The sequence below is a fragment of the Amblyraja radiata genome, chromosome 18 (genome assembly GCF_010909765.2).
Source record: "Amblyraja radiata isolate CabotCenter1 chromosome 18, sAmbRad1.1.pri, whole genome shotgun sequence".
Lineage (NCBI taxonomy): Eukaryota > Metazoa > Chordata > Chondrichthyes > Rajiformes > Rajidae > Amblyraja > Amblyraja radiata.
This window is the reverse complement of record NC_045973.1, coordinates 28,777,788-28,793,576: the sequence shown is the minus strand read 5'-3', so window position 1 is coordinate 28,793,576 and position 15,789 is coordinate 28,777,788. Positions and strand designations below refer to the sequence as shown.

The following is a 15,789-nucleotide window of genomic DNA, read 5'->3' as shown; positions in this document are numbered from 1 at the left end:
AAATATATTTACTTGAGATTTTCTGGATATGGAATTACTGAGTGGGAGATTGTTGCAAGGGAGACACAAAGTGCTACAATAACTCAGCAGGTCAGGCAGCATCTCTGGAGAACATGGATAGGTTATGTTTCGTGTTGGGACCTTCCTTCAGACTTCATCTATCCATATTTTCAAGAAATACTACCTGACCCACTGAGTTACTCCAGCATTTTGTGTCTTTTTTTTTGTAAACCAGCATCTGCAATTCCTTGTTTCTACTCCTTGCAAGGGAGAATTTTTTATTTTTTTTAAACAAAGTAATTTAAAACTCATGGGAAAATAGCAGATCAGTGGGATTTACTTTGCATTCTAGTAGCCAAGACCACGGTTCCAACATGAAGAGTTGAATGGGTCTTTATTCTTTGCTGTAAACTGCTACTATATGAAACATCACATAACTCAGCACTAGATAAACATTCTTTAAGATTTTGAGGACACAAACATTTTTATTCATACTAGCGGTGAGGCAAATAATACTATGTAGATTTAGTTTAATTGAATAGCCTTATATATAATAGGATTATATAGTGATTTCATGCAATAACATACATTCAGATTTCAGACTTCGTGTGAGTAATGGTCAAATATATATGGATATAATTGAAATTGGGCGTGAATGATTCTAAATTTATCATTAGGTTAATTGATAATGTTTTAAATAAAGCTGGTAATAATCAAGGAAGGAGCTGCAAGAGAACCAGGGAACAAACAGGTAAGAGAAACACAACCATTACTGGTTGTGGTTGGCTAATGCATGTTACATTATGTTAATTGTCGAGTTGCTTTAAATTATAACATTGCAACGTTACAAAGCTCAGGTGTCTATTGTTGAAGGCACTATATTCTTTGATGTACACTAGAATATATCAGCAAAGTGATGGTTAAGGGGCTATGGTAATAATTACAGGCAGAGACACCTGCAAAACATGTGGTTTACTGATTCTGCTATAGAAATAATAGTAGAAAATAAAAGGACGTATTTTAATCTATTGGCTTTGTATTGACGTTTTGAAGACCAATACAATTAATCTCACTTCTGCACTCTTTTGCCATATCACATAATTTTAAGTGATTTTAGCCTTTTGTAGTTATCAACATTTCCTACCCATTAGTTCTGTCCGAAGAAATTTTCTTCATGTCAAGTTCAGTCTGCAGTTACTGGAAATCTGTTTCCTCTGGTTAGTGTCCTTTAAATCATGGAAATAATGTCTCTTCATTTTATCTAAAGCATTAATGATTTTATTTTTTTCCTATCTATTCTTGGCTTTCATTGATCTGATGAGAACAACTTAATTCTCTCCAATCTATTTATGTTACTGTCATTCCTCATGGAAACATAGAAAATAGGTGCAGGAGTAGGCCATTCGGCCCTTCGAGCCTGCACCGCCATTCAATATGATCATGGCTGATCATCCAACTCAGTGCATTAATCCAGTACATTAATCCTAAATCCTCTTCCAAACCTCATTTTCCTTCCTAAAGTGTTCTGCCTAGAATTGGACACAATAGCCAGCTATGACTGAGCTAGTGTTTTAAAATTCTTGACCTTTGGACTCAATGGTTCCGTTTATGACATCAAGGAACCAATAACTATTTTAAGCCCTTTGTAATTTGCAATTGAAATCTTATCCCAAGCTAAGGTGATTAACAAGTATCCAAACAATAGAGATCTCATTTCACTACTCTGTAGACTGCATGATATACCTTCTATACACGATTCACTGCAATGCTTGGTTTATTTCGCATCTGCTCAGCCGCTTCCACATGAATGTTCTGTGCAACATTGATAAGGTGTGGAGCTGTTACATGCTAATGTTATTTTGACAGCATTTCCCAACCTGCAATCATGAACCGCTGACCATAGTAACGGATATGTAGGAATTTAAATATATAAAGTTCACTTTCAAGTCAAACATCATGCTGACTTTGGAAAATATTGCTATGTCTTTTTCAAATTCCTGAAACCTCCCAGCAGTACTGTGGGAGCGCCTTCACCACATAGAATGCAATGATTCAAAAGGTTTCTCGCTACTACTCTCTCAAGGCAAATATATAGCTAACAAATCCTGGCCCCTCCAACAATGTCTAAATCTCCTGATGTAATTAAAAAAACACAGACAAATACATTTTCAACCTTGTCAAAACAGCTAACGTTGGACACAAGGAATTGCAGATGCTGGTTTACAGAAAAAAAACAAAGTGCTGAAATAACTCAGTGGGTAGTTAACTGGCTTGATCTCATCCCCTACCATTGTAGATCTTTATGGATTCTGACATCAAGCAAGGTCTAGCCAGCAACAAGAATGCTGTAATAGCTGAGAGTGGTCCCTCCTGTCCCTAAACAAAAAAACAGAAATATGTACTAGACGTTGAGTAGGAGAATATAATAATATGGAGTCAATGCATATTCTGCTTGTTGCACCTTAAGTGTCAAAATGCTACTGATGAATTTAGCACGAGAAGCAAACTACTTTGTTGGGTTTTCATAATGTCTGAACTAAAATTGCAGGGAAGAAGAGAAAGAAAAGCCAGCACGGAACGTTAAGAAAACCAGAAGACTTTTGTATGTTTGAGATTCCAGGGAGGACAATGCAGCAGCCACAATCTTTTCTGGCGGTGAAACACCCATCGGATTCCCAAGCAGAAGAGCTGGAGACAAGTTATAAGCCTCCTTTGAAGCAAATGAAAATCTTGAACTGCAGCAAACAGAAGAAAGTGTTTGAGAAAATACAATCCACAGTATCCACAGTACAAGCCGCAGATGCAGCCCAGCCAAAATCCAAGGAGAAGAATGTGAAAACGAAAAAGAAACAAAGTAAGTTTTATTTTACTTGAAGCCATTTTCATGAAACATTGAGTTGTCAGGTGAGAACACAAATCTAGACCATGAAAGAAGAAGTAATCCTTGGATAATTCCTCTTCAATTCCCTCAACTAGTAGGTCACTTTGAACTTAATTAATGCAAATAAGATACCTTCTGTATCAAAGTGAGGATATCATTAGGGGTAACCTTATAGATAGAGGTCTTGAGAGGTTTAGAGAGAGAGAGGTGCTTGGTAAAGTCAATCTAAGCTTTTAAAGAAAGTTGAAAGGCTTTTATGCATTTGATAAGGTCAACATGGGAAGATTTTCCACGTGTGGGACTAAAGATAGTTACTAATAAATCAAATAAAAAATTCAAGAGAATCCTTTTTTCGTCTAGGGAATAGTTGGATTGTGGAATCTACTTCTGTGTAGAACTGTTGGGGTGAAAAGCACAGTTACACTTAAGAAGAAGCTAAAGAAAAAATGTGGGTGGATGAGTAGAATAATATGATGATGAAGAAGTAAGTAATATAAAAAGGGAGAGACTATTATATAGGGCAGTAACAATTCCCAATGAATAACATTATTATATCTCTACAGTTTTGTTATGATTCACAGAATTAAAATCCTTTGTTTTTTTCACTCAGGCAATCTTACACATCCTATAATACAATTATTGTGGTATGTTACTGAAACATAGGTTGCTAGATTGTAAATTTGACACCAATGATGCTGCTTTCACAGAGAGAAATAGATCATCAGTTGTAAACAATTTCATTTTCATGAATCTTAAATAGGATTCATCATAATTTGTTGCCAAACATGGATTCCAGTAGCAAGCAGCTATCAATTTAAAATTATTCCAAATTCATGGAGCAATGAAGTTTGAGAAATATATTTACTTGAGATTTTCTGGATATGGAATTACTGAGTGGGAGATTGTTGCAAGGGAGACACAAAGTGCTACAATAACTCAGCAGGTCAGGCAGCATCTCTGGAGAACATGGATAGGTTATGTTTCGTGTTGGGACCTTCCTTCAGACTTCATCTATCCATATTTTCAAGAAATACTACCTGACCCACTGGGTTACTCCTGCATTTTGTGTCTTTTTTTTGTTGTAAACCAGCATCTGCAATTCCTTGTTTCTACTCCTTGCAAGGGAGAATTTTTTATTTTTTTTAAACAAAGTAATTTAAAATTCATGGGAAAATAGCAGATCAGTGGGATTTACTTTGCATTCTAGTAGCCAAGACCACGGTTCCAACATGAAGAGTTGAATGGGTCTTTATTCTTTGCTGTAAACTGCTACTATATGAAACATCATATAACTCAGCACTAGATAAACATTCTGGAAGATTTTGAGGACACAAACATTTTTATTCATACTAGCGGTGAGGCAAATAATACTATGTAGATTTAGTTTAATTGAATAGCCTTATATATAATAGGATTATATAGTGATTTCATGCAATAACATACATTCAGATTTCAGACTTTGTGTGAGTAATGGTCAAATATATATGGATATAATTGAAAATAATGTATATTGTGCTGTAGATTCACTATTCTGTGACGATTGTGTGAATACAGTCCAGAATAATAGAATGAGAGGTTTTAAAGGCAAGGCAAAATAGTTTTATTTTGTGTAGGAGGTGGATCTACATCACAAAACAACATGAAAAATCAAAAATTGGTAAAATACTTCCTTCGTTCACTGATGTCAAACCTTGATATGGATACGTTAATCTGCCTTGTAAAATGCTTTTGAAATTTAGTTCTCTTGAAACCAATTGAGCTAAATTTCAGAAAATTTGTCTAACATGCAGCCTGTACAATATGTTCACATTTAGTGTGAATAACTGAGGATGTCTTTCTTTACCAAATTGTGACGAAGACAGAAGAACATCACTACCGGGGGAAGTCAAAGGACCTAGGGCAGTGTGCCCTCGATTATGTATGAGATAAGAGCATGTCAAGAGAATGAATGGCAGATGTCAGGTTGATAATGCAAATAGAATTCAGTCTGACTATAAAAAAGATCAGAAGGGGAATGGCAAAGAAAATAAAAGTGAAGACAAAATATGAGGGTAGACAAATAGACATAAAAGGGAACCCAATCTTCTACCGGCACATAAATCGTAAACAGGTGCTAGGAGTGAATGGAACTGATTGAGGACCTATTTAGGAAAAGGGGAGGTGCAACGAGACCTGGGTGTGTTTGTACATCAGTCACTGAAAGTAAGCATGCAGGTACAGCGGGCAGTGAAGAAAGCTAATGGCATGTTGGCCTCCATTGCGAGAGGATTTGAGTTTAGGAGCAAGGAAGTCCTACTGCAGTTGTACAGGGCCCTGGTGAGACCGCACCTGGAGCATTATATGCAATTTTGATCTAATTTGAGGAAGGACATTATTGCTAATGAGGGAGTGAAGCGTAGGTTCATCAGGTTAATTCCCGTGTCGGCGGGACTGACATATGATGAAAGAATGGGTCGATTGGGCTTGTATTCACTGGAGTTTAGAAGGATGAGAGGATATCTTATAGAAAACTATAAAATTCTTAAAGGATTGGACAGGCTAGATGCAGGAAAATGTTCCCCATATTGGGGGAGTCCAGACCAGGAATCACAGTTTAAGAATAAGGGGTAGGCCATTTAGGACTGAGACGAGGAAACACTCCTTCACCCAGAGAGTTGTGAATCTGTGGAATTCTCTGCCACAGAAGGCAGTGGAGGGTAATCCACTGGATGTTTTCAAGAGAGAGATAAAGCTCAGGGCTAAAGAAATCAAGGGATATGGGGAAAAAGCAGGAATGGGGAACTGATTTTAGATGATCAACCATGATCATATTGAATGGCGGTGCTGGCTCGAAGGGCCGAATGGCCTACTCCTGCACCTATTTTTCTATGTTTCTATGTTTTTATTTATGAAGCAGAGATCAGGACTGACATATTAATGATACATCTGCCGTCACAGTTATTGTAAAAGGGTAAAATAATGAGGAGTCACGGGAAAGACAGGTTTTACTTAAGGCTTATATCACCAGACAGATAGAACACATCCCGTTGCTGAAGAAAGTAAGAGTGAGATTATGGAGATTCTCATCATAACTGTGGCACAATGACACAGCTGGTAGAGCTCATGTCTCACAACACCAGAGACCGTGTTCAATCCTGACCTCGGGTGCTGTCTGTGAGGATTTTGCAAGTTCCTCCGGTTGCTCCGGTTTCCTCTCACATCCGAAAGACGTGTGGGTTTGTTAGTTAATTGGCCTCAAAATTGTCCTTAGTATGTAGGGAGTGGATGAAAAAGTTGGATAACATGGAACTATTGTGAATAGGTGATGGATGGTCAGTGTGGACTCGGTGGGCCGAAAGGCCTGTTACCATGGTGTTCCCATGCCATATGGAAAATAGTAATATTTAAGGACATTAACAGTCACATGGATAAATATGAATTAACTTATAGATTGGTTAAAAAAAAATCAAATAACTGAAGAGATGAACGAGCGAACATCCTAAACACCACATGATGAACTTCACAGCAAGATTGAAGGTATGGAATAAAATAAAAGGCTACATAGAAAAGAAAATTGTTTAGGGTCAGGAAACAGAATGTTATGATGAGCATTTGATTATTAGCCTGAGTGAAATTATACCATGACGTTCCATGGGGTTGTTCCAGCGAATAATTCCACAATTTGCAGTCAACTCATGACTTAAGGCAGCACAGTGGTGCAGCTGGTAGAGCTGCTGTCTCACAGTGCCTGAGACCCAGGTTTGATTCTGACCCCAGATGCTGTCTGTGTAAAGTTTGCATGATTTCCCTGTCACTGCATGGGTTTCCTCCAGGTATTCTGGTTCATAAAGATCTCTTCAGCCTGGTCCGCCAAAGCAGACTTTCCATGAAGGATGAGCATGGCCCACAGGTTGAACTGGACTACATGGTAACAGTTGCAAGGCTATACTATAGCTATACTGCATACTCTATTCTGCATTCTGTTTATTTATCTTTTACACTATTTGATGTACTCATGCATGCTATTATTTACAGAGACTCGGAGATAACGTGTGGAAAAAGGCCCCTCGGCTCATTGAGTGCACGCCGGCCAGTGATCATCTGTTCACTCTAGTTCTATGTTATCCCATTTTCACATTTTACACACTAGGGGAAATTTATAATGAACCCACAAACCCGCACGTATTTAGAATATGGGAGGAAACGGGAGCACCTGAAGGAAACCTACGCTGTGCCGGGGAGAACGTACACACTCCGCACAGACAGCACCTGGAGTCAGTATTGAACCGGGGTCACTGTGTGTTGTGGGGAAGCAGTTCTACCACTGTGCCACTGTGATGTCCTATTTGCCTGATAGCGTCCACATCTTTAACACGGATGTCCATTCCCAGCACATACATTCAACATCAGAAGGCCTCGTGCCATTTCTATTTAACTTTGGTTCTTTCGCTGAATGCTGAGTATTTACAATATTCACAGACTCAACTTCCCTGGACATTCAGATCAAGATTTACAAGAAGGCATTTGACCACCGCTGTCTTGATTCTCACTTGATATCTGCTTAACGCTGATACTTCCCACAGAATACAAATACAATCATAAATAGTGTCTGATTCTTGCAAAGCAACTTTGCATCCAAACTTTAAAACAATCTACATCCGTATAATTTACTCCTAGGGTCTTCTAGCTTGCATTTTGTTTTATTCAACCACAGATGCTGGACTTGGCCGGCTTTGACAATATTTATTGTCCGTCCCTAATTGCCCCTGAACTGTGGAGGCCGTTAAGAATCACCCTCACTGGTGCAACAGGAGACATCTATTGGCCAGACTGGCTCGGAATGCTGAGTTTCTTTCCCTGCAGGTCATTTATGAAACAGGTTATTAGTTCCATGACAATCCAGCAGTTTTCATGGTTAGAATTTTTTAGACTAGCTGTTTTGAAATATTCTCAATTGATTTAATTATTTTAAATGCCCTGCTGCCTTTCTAGGATTCAAACACACAATGGAATTCTGACTGCTAGTTCAGAAACTTAACTACCAAATTGCCATTCTTCATCTCAATCCACTGGAATATTAAGTGTCTTTAATTCATAGAAGATTATTTGCATCTCACTTGCCTCGCTACATGAAAAATCAAATATCTTCCATTCTTTCTGCTTTATATTTTCATTGGGTATTTCATTTTAATTTGTTCCTAATTTTTTTTCCATTAACCTTCTCTACTTTTTGAAAACTTGGCATCCTGCTTAAATATTCAGTACTTTTTATTCCATCAGCCAGTAGAAACTGTAGGATAGTGTGGCATTTCTTACCAAGGTCTACGTCCACCTGAGCCTTTGATGTGAGCACAAAGCGAAGCTGGATTAGTCCATACTGGCTCTTGAGTCTGTTCTGACAATCAATAAGATTATTACTTTCCTGTCCAATCCCCATATCTCTTGATCCCTTTGTGTTTGATCTTAGTATTGAGTGTATTCAATGATTGAGCATGTCCAGTTCCTGATGGAAAAGAATTCCTAAGATTCATAGCCCTTTGAAGAAAGATTGTTTTCCTTATCTCAGTCCAAAGTGATTGACTCTTTGTGTGAGACAATGTTATAGCAGTTTATTAAAGACAAATTGCCCGCAACCATTTCAGAACAAAGGCAAGCAAATAACAAAGTAGTGTGCTACATGAATCTTGAAATTAATTAGCTTCACTAAAACAGCATATATAGTATAACACTATATTGATTTTAATCTAGAGTCCATGAACCTGTCTGCATCTGCTGCTAAAGTAACATCAATATCATTATCAAGAAGTCAATGTTTTGTTATTCAACCATCAGTTGCTTCTGTGCTTCTTTTTCCGATGTATGTGCATCATACTATTACTAAAACCCCTGTCTCACGGTGCGAGTCCACCCACGAGTGATCCCGAGTTTAAAACAAATCGAACTCGTGGTAATCACGTAGAATTAACGTAGCGGGAACGTCGGAACTCGTAACGCTAACGGCAGGTACTCGGGAAACTTGTTAACTCGTGAAAATCTTTCAACATGATGAAAGATTTCCACGAGTCAAATTTATTCTTGAAGTAAAAATGTTAAACTTTTAAACTCGTTGTAAGAACGTAGTAGCCCGTGAGTTTACCGTAGTGACTCGTGAGTCTACCGTGGGCACTCTTTAACTCAGCGGGACAGGCAGCATCTCTGGAGAGAAGGAATGGGTGACGGGATGACGTTTCCAAAATTCTGCGGCGTCTTTGTGATATTCCAGCACTGTGTGTTCATTTTTTGTCAACCAGCATCTGCCCTTTCTTGTGTATGACATTATTTGTACTCGTGGAAATCTTTCATCATGCTGTTTAATACAATCATCCCCTCCAAGCTGGTTACCAAGCTCGCAGAACTGGGTCTCTGCGCATCCCTCTGCAATTGGATCCCTGACTTCCTCATTCACAGACCACAGTCTGTTCGTATTGGTGGAAATGTGTCAGCCTCGATAACAATCAGCACGAGAGCACCTCAAGGCTGCGTGCTCAGCCCTCTGCTGTACTCACTCTATACTCATGACTGTGTAGCCGGTCATAGTGCAAACTCCATCATCAAGTTCACTGACGACACCACTGTTGTGGGACTTATCACTGATGGAGATGAGTCAGAGTATAGAGGAGAGATCGACCGACTGACCAAATGGTGCCAGCACAATAACCTGGCTCTCAACACCAGCAAAACCAAGGAACTGATTGTGGACTTTAGAAGGGGTAGAATGGGGACCTACAGTTCCGTTTATATCAATGGGTCAATTGTGGAAAGGGTCAAGAGCTTCAAATTCCTGGGCGTGCGCATCTCTGAAGATCTCTCCTGGTCCGAGAACACTGATGCAATCATAAAGAAAGCACATCAGTGCCTCTACTTCCTGAGAAGATTACGGAGAGTCGGTATGTCAAGGAGGACTCTCTCGAACTTCTACAGGTGCACAGTAGAGAGCATGCTGACCGGTTGCATCATGGCTTGGTTCGGCAACTTGAGCGCCCAGGAGCGGAAAAGGCTGCAAAAAGTCGTAAACACTGCCCAGTCCATCATCGGCTCGGACTTCCCTACCATCGAGGGGATCTATCGCAGTCGCTGCCTCAAAGAGGCTGGGGGCATCATCAAGGACCCACACCATCCTGGCCACACATTCATCTACCCACTACCTTCAGGTAGAAGGTACAGGAGCCTTAAATCTGCAACATCCAGGTTTAGGAATAGCTACTTCCCCACAGCCATCAGGCTATTAAACTCAACTCAAACGAAACTCTGAACATTAATAGCCCATTGCACTTTATCTGTTTATTTATTTATGTATGTTTATATATATTCAATGGTATATGGACACACTGATCTGTTCTGTATTCATGCCTACTATATTCTGTTGTGCTGAAGCAAAGCAAGAATTTCATTGTCCTATCTGGGACACATGACAATAAACTCTCTTGATTCTTGATTCTTGGAGTTCTTTGTTCTTTTCTGCCTCATGTATAGATTGTGGGATACTAAGGCATTCAATGGATGTACAGTGAATGCAGGAAAATGACACAGAGGGTATATGATTAGCTATGATCTAATTGAATGGCAAATCGACAGGAGCCAAGTTGCTAGTCCTGCTTTTATTTCCTGCATTCAGTCAAGATTAGCTTGAACAAAACTCAACTGAGTCTTTTAGAATGAGTAATTCATTAGGTGTATAACTGCTATAGAACGTTTTGTTCTGTGATTAAGGTAGAAGTCTACCAACTGATATTTCCTTATCAATTTCTGGCATTCTTACATTGATTTCTTCAGTGTTCTTTTAATAATTGTCATAAAGTCACATCACTTATTCTGGATGATATAAAGTTGTGCTTAACACCATCATTTTTCATAAAATCTTCACCCATAAAAAGAATCAAAGCAAGGCTTCTTGTCTAAAATTATCTCTTCTGGTGAACTGTGATACAAGAAAATAGATATCTTTTTTTCCAAAGTACTCTTTTGTATTAGAAGATCTGTCAAGTTTTGCCTCAATCCATTTTGAGTCCATATGTTTGAGTACTAAAGAGCCATCAATCTCTTTCTAAAAATAATCAATATGTACTTTTTGTAAAGGTCACATTGGCTATTTCCAACTCCACTAGTTAGGTGTACAATTCTGAAAAATAAATATATTTCTCAATTATTTCCTCAATATCTCTGTCAGTTCGAGGTAACAGGTAAAACCCTGACTTTTGTCTTGATGCTCTTAATTCCTAAATGTTCACTTTGAGGTTATTTGAAAATCTGTCTCGTACCCCATTTAACACAACTTTGTCAACAACTCGTATTGTTGGTGTCTTCATCTGGACATTTGACTGGTTCAGTCTATGTTTTTAATGATTTTTCACTGACCTATTTCTAGAATTGTATTTTTCCGCTCTTTTTGCTGATCCTTCATGCTGTAACTGGAAAATATCTTGCACTACTTTCAATGTAAAACCCATGCTTTAAGATCCTGTGACTGACAACTGCAATTCCATTTTGTTTGTAGCTTCTATATTTGTGTTATGACCAAAAAATGGCCCATCTCTGCAAACTCCACCAGGTTTGAATTACTGATTGTCAGAATTACTGATTTAGGACCGAGAGTTGCTAATGAAGGTTTATGATCTGTGACTGAGGTAAAATGTCTGTCCAAAAGGAGATGATGAAACCTTTCATACTGCGACTCTTTATCAACTTGAGTATTTTTTTCCTTTTTTTGTCAATATCAGTAATGCCAATGCAATTGCTTTCTCTTGAATGTCATCTGTGACTAATTTCAGCTCCTGCTTCATAGTGGAAAGCTTCACATATGTTTCATAATGAAGAAGTAAAGACACATTTTCCATGTTCTTTTAAAATAAATCATTTGTCATATTCTTTCCTTCAATTCATTTCTTATTGTCCAGAAGCGGACATTGATGAAATGGCATTAGTGTTGTTCAAGATCTTACAAAAGGATGGCACACTATTGGACCATTCTAGAAATTATCTAAGTTGAGTCCAGGAAGTGCAGACGTTGAAAGCTTGTGTGGAACACAAAGTGCTGGAGAAACTGAGCGTGTCGAGCCGCATCTCTGGAGAACAAGGATAGGTGACACTGATCAATCTAAAGAAGGGTCCCAAACTGAAATGTCACCTATCCATGTCCTATAGTGATGCTGCCTGGTCTGCCAGCACTTCGTACTCTACCTTAAAAACAATCTAACCTCAGCAATGCTTCTGGGTTTCTTCACCTTCCACCTTCACAATTGTTGCTACTTTTTTATTTCAATCCACTGGCATTATTTTAACATAAACTACTTTCTGTATAAATATCTTTTGAACTTTACATTGTATTTACATTGTCATCTGAGCATTTCTTTAGTATTTGAAAATGTTCTTCTTAGGCATTTGCAACTTCTGGTACATTATCATGGTTGCCTAGAAACCAATCTATGCAGTCTACTATTTTGTCCAAGAGACATTTACAGTGATTATTTTGTACTATAATATAATTTTATGTTGAAGCAAAGACATTTTTCTCATTTGTTAAATACTTCTGACTCAACTGCTTTGTCAAGTGCTTTCTTCGGTTTCACCTTGTATTTTCTGTATAGTTTTACAACCACATCTGCTTCAGCGCTACAATAGTTGGTATTACCCATTCATTATAATCTAACCAGAATTTCATTGTAATCTAAATTTATCAACCTTTTGTCCACTTTAGTTTAGTTTAGAGATACAGCGAGGGAAACAGGCCCTTCAGCCCACCGAGTCCACACCAACCAGCGATCCACACATTAACACGATCCTACACACACTAGGGACAATTTACACTTATACCAAGCCAATTTACCTACATGCTTGTACGTCTTTGGAGTGTGGGAGGAAACCAAAGATCTCGGAAAAAAACCCATGCGGTCACGGGGAGAACGTGCAAACTCCGTGCAGACAGTACCCATAGTCGGGATAGAACCCAGGTCTCAGGTGCTGCAAGCGCTGTAAGGCAGCAACTCTACCGCTGTGTCACTGCCTTCCTTGCAAAGTAATATTTTATATCTGCCTTTGAATATATACTCTAAAATATCTAGAACATAGAACAGTACAGAACAGGAACAGGCCCTTTGACCCACCATATCTGTGCCAATCATAATGCAAATTAAAACTAGACCGGTCTGCTTGTTCGCAATCTGTATATGTTTATTTGCTGCTTGTTCATGTGTCTGTCTACATTGCTTCTTAAATGTTGTGTTCTACCACCTCCCCTGGCAGTATGTTCCAGGCACCTACCATTCCCCATGTAAAAAAGCATTTACTTCGCCTATCTCCTTTAAATATTTTCCCTCTCACCCTTAACCTTATGCCTTCTAGTGTTTGTTATTTCCACCCTGGGAAAAATAATCTGACCAGCTACCCAGTCTAGGTTTCTCATATAATTTTATAAACTTCCATCTGGTCACCCCTCAGACAAAATAATCCAAGTTTGCCCAACCTTTCCTTATAACTAATACCAAACTCCAAACCAGGGAGCATCTTGGTGAACCTCTTCAGCATCCTCTCCAAAGCCTCCACACATTTCCTATCCTTGTCTTTTAATCTGTCATAATCATTATCATTCTCGAACTTGGTCGCACATCTCGCCAATAATATATCCGCTGATTCTGAAAATCAGCGTCGAGCAGTTCTCTCCAGTCTGGTTTCAACTTTCTGAGCCAGTTCCTGCCCAATGCCATTTGATTACAATGTCAGTTACAATATTTTAGTATTTCTATCTGATGTCTTTGTGATGTACTGAGCATTTCATTCAGCCTGTAGCCTTCAATATTTTGCCTGAATGCTTTCCAGATTGCTGTATTCTTCATTAGTGGTGCATGGCTGAACTTCTTTAATGGGTAATATTTCCCATAATTAAACAATCTGCTGCTATACCATTGCACTGACCATTTATCCGTGCTTTTGATTTGAAGTTATTTTGCTTTCCACCACGTAAGCTAAGTTCCTATTGGTTTTACTAACATACATATATATGTGCATATGTATATATACACACTGAACTTTTTTTCTCCCGTTATGTACTATGTTCACATATTCTGTTATGCTGCAGCAAGTAAGAATTTAATTGTCCTATCTGGGACATATGACAATAAAACATTGACCTCTTCTTGTTGATGTGTAAAAACATATATATGAAGAAAGCACATTACTAGCTTTAATTATCCACTTTGGCTTTAGATCTGAATGCAGAGGATATGTGTTCTTCTGACAATTACAATGTTTTACAATTTTATATTGACATCCATGCAGTGGATTAAATCTGTAATGACAATCTGTACCAATTACACAGGTTATGGCTGACTACATTAATCAGCCAAACTGATGGGGTTTGGATTTCCATTGCAAATCTCGTCTTTGCAACCATTCTAATTGTAATCTGCTTTAATATTTTGCACTGAATGAAAATCTTTTTCATTTAACAAGGTCATCTTCAGGGCCGTTGTAGTTTTACTTGCAAGATCACGTGAGATTCTATATATTTAACGTTTAATTAAATAAACTCACATTGCATGATGTCATAATTGTTGAAGCTGTTGTGTTGACATATATCGTTTAATAGATTTATCCACTTGATTTCAGTCCCACTTGACTAAGCTAAATTATTTATTCAACTCCATCTACCTCTGGACATACATGCATGCTTACATACATCATCGCTCTATCATGCAATTACATATACTATATTCACACACAGTTATAAGTGCTTGGCATCTACCAATAATTCTGAAAACGAGTTGTGTGGTTGATTTCAAAATAATTTCCCCTATCTGAACCTGACTTGAACAGAGCAAAAAATGGTTGATTGTTGAATTTAAAAATGCAGGTCCTATGCATGGGGCTGCTATTAAAACCTCTTTTTTGACTGGCTCTTGCAGTTTTCTAATCAGAAATTAAAAATCAGGAATTTTATCATTGATCATCAAAATGAGTATAAATGGAAATTTCAGTTATTCACTCGCACTGCATATCACGTGCTGAGAGACCCCCTATACAGAAATGCTGGTAATGTGCATGAGAAGCAAAGTGTTTTGCTGATTTGCTTGTACTAAAATTAAGCATGTTCTTCACATAGGGCACAATAAGCAAGTTTTGGGATAGGTTGGGCAGAAGACTAGGACTTTACTCTTATAAGACTGATGAGCGATCTTATAAAAAGGTGTACACTATTGTGATGGTCATCAATAGAGTGAATGCACACAGTCTTTGTTCCCCCAGAGTCAGGGAATCAAAAACCAGAGGATATAAATTTAAGGTGAGAAAGAACAGATTTAATAGGAACAGCTTTTAATAGGAGCAACTTTTTCCACACAGTGGGCGCTACATCTATAGAACAAACTGCTATAGGAAGTGCATGAGGGAGGTATAATAACAGCATTGAAAATACATCTGGACAGCTACATAGATTTAGTGGAAGATGAGTCGAATGTGGAAAATGGGACTAGCTTAGATGGGGCATCATTGTTGTCATGGACAAGTTGGGCTGAAGGGTTTGTTGTCCATCTTGTATGACTATGTGAATGAGCTTTCAAGACCAAATTTTTGATTTTGTATATATTATTGCAATATACGTTACAGTTTCAGGGCCATTCATTGAAATGTCTCCCTTTGATTTAAAAGTAACACCAGAAAAGGAAGTCAAGAAAGTAATTGCAGAAACAAAGCTCGCAGAGAAGAAACAAACCAGCACTCAGATGTCAGAGAGTTTACAGATGAAAAATCTTTCTGAGCAGGTGGTTATTCCAGAAAAGAAGAAATCGATCGTGAAGAGTGAGCAAAGAAAAAAAAATCTGAAAAGTAAGTATTATTTTTTTTAAATACATTCTCATGAGGTTTTGAGTTGGCAGATGAGAAAATAAATCTAAAATATG

The 15,789-nt window shown here is 38.2% G+C and overlaps 1 protein-coding gene across 1 annotated transcript in view; it reads left to right on the top strand.

The window, feature by feature from the left end:
- The first annotated feature begins 650 nt into the window (after window positions 1–650).
- Window positions 651–15,789, top strand: part of LOC116983301 — a 34,917-nt gene continuing 19,778 nt past the window's right edge. The window contains exons 1-2 of the mRNA XM_033036993.1: window positions 651–751; window positions 2,549–2,854. Coding sequence (XP_032892884.1) covers window positions 2,605–2,854 — 250 coding nt within the window. The 5' untranslated portion in view covers window positions 651–751; window positions 2,549–2,604. The remainder of the gene's footprint in view (window positions 752–2,548; window positions 2,855–15,789) is intronic.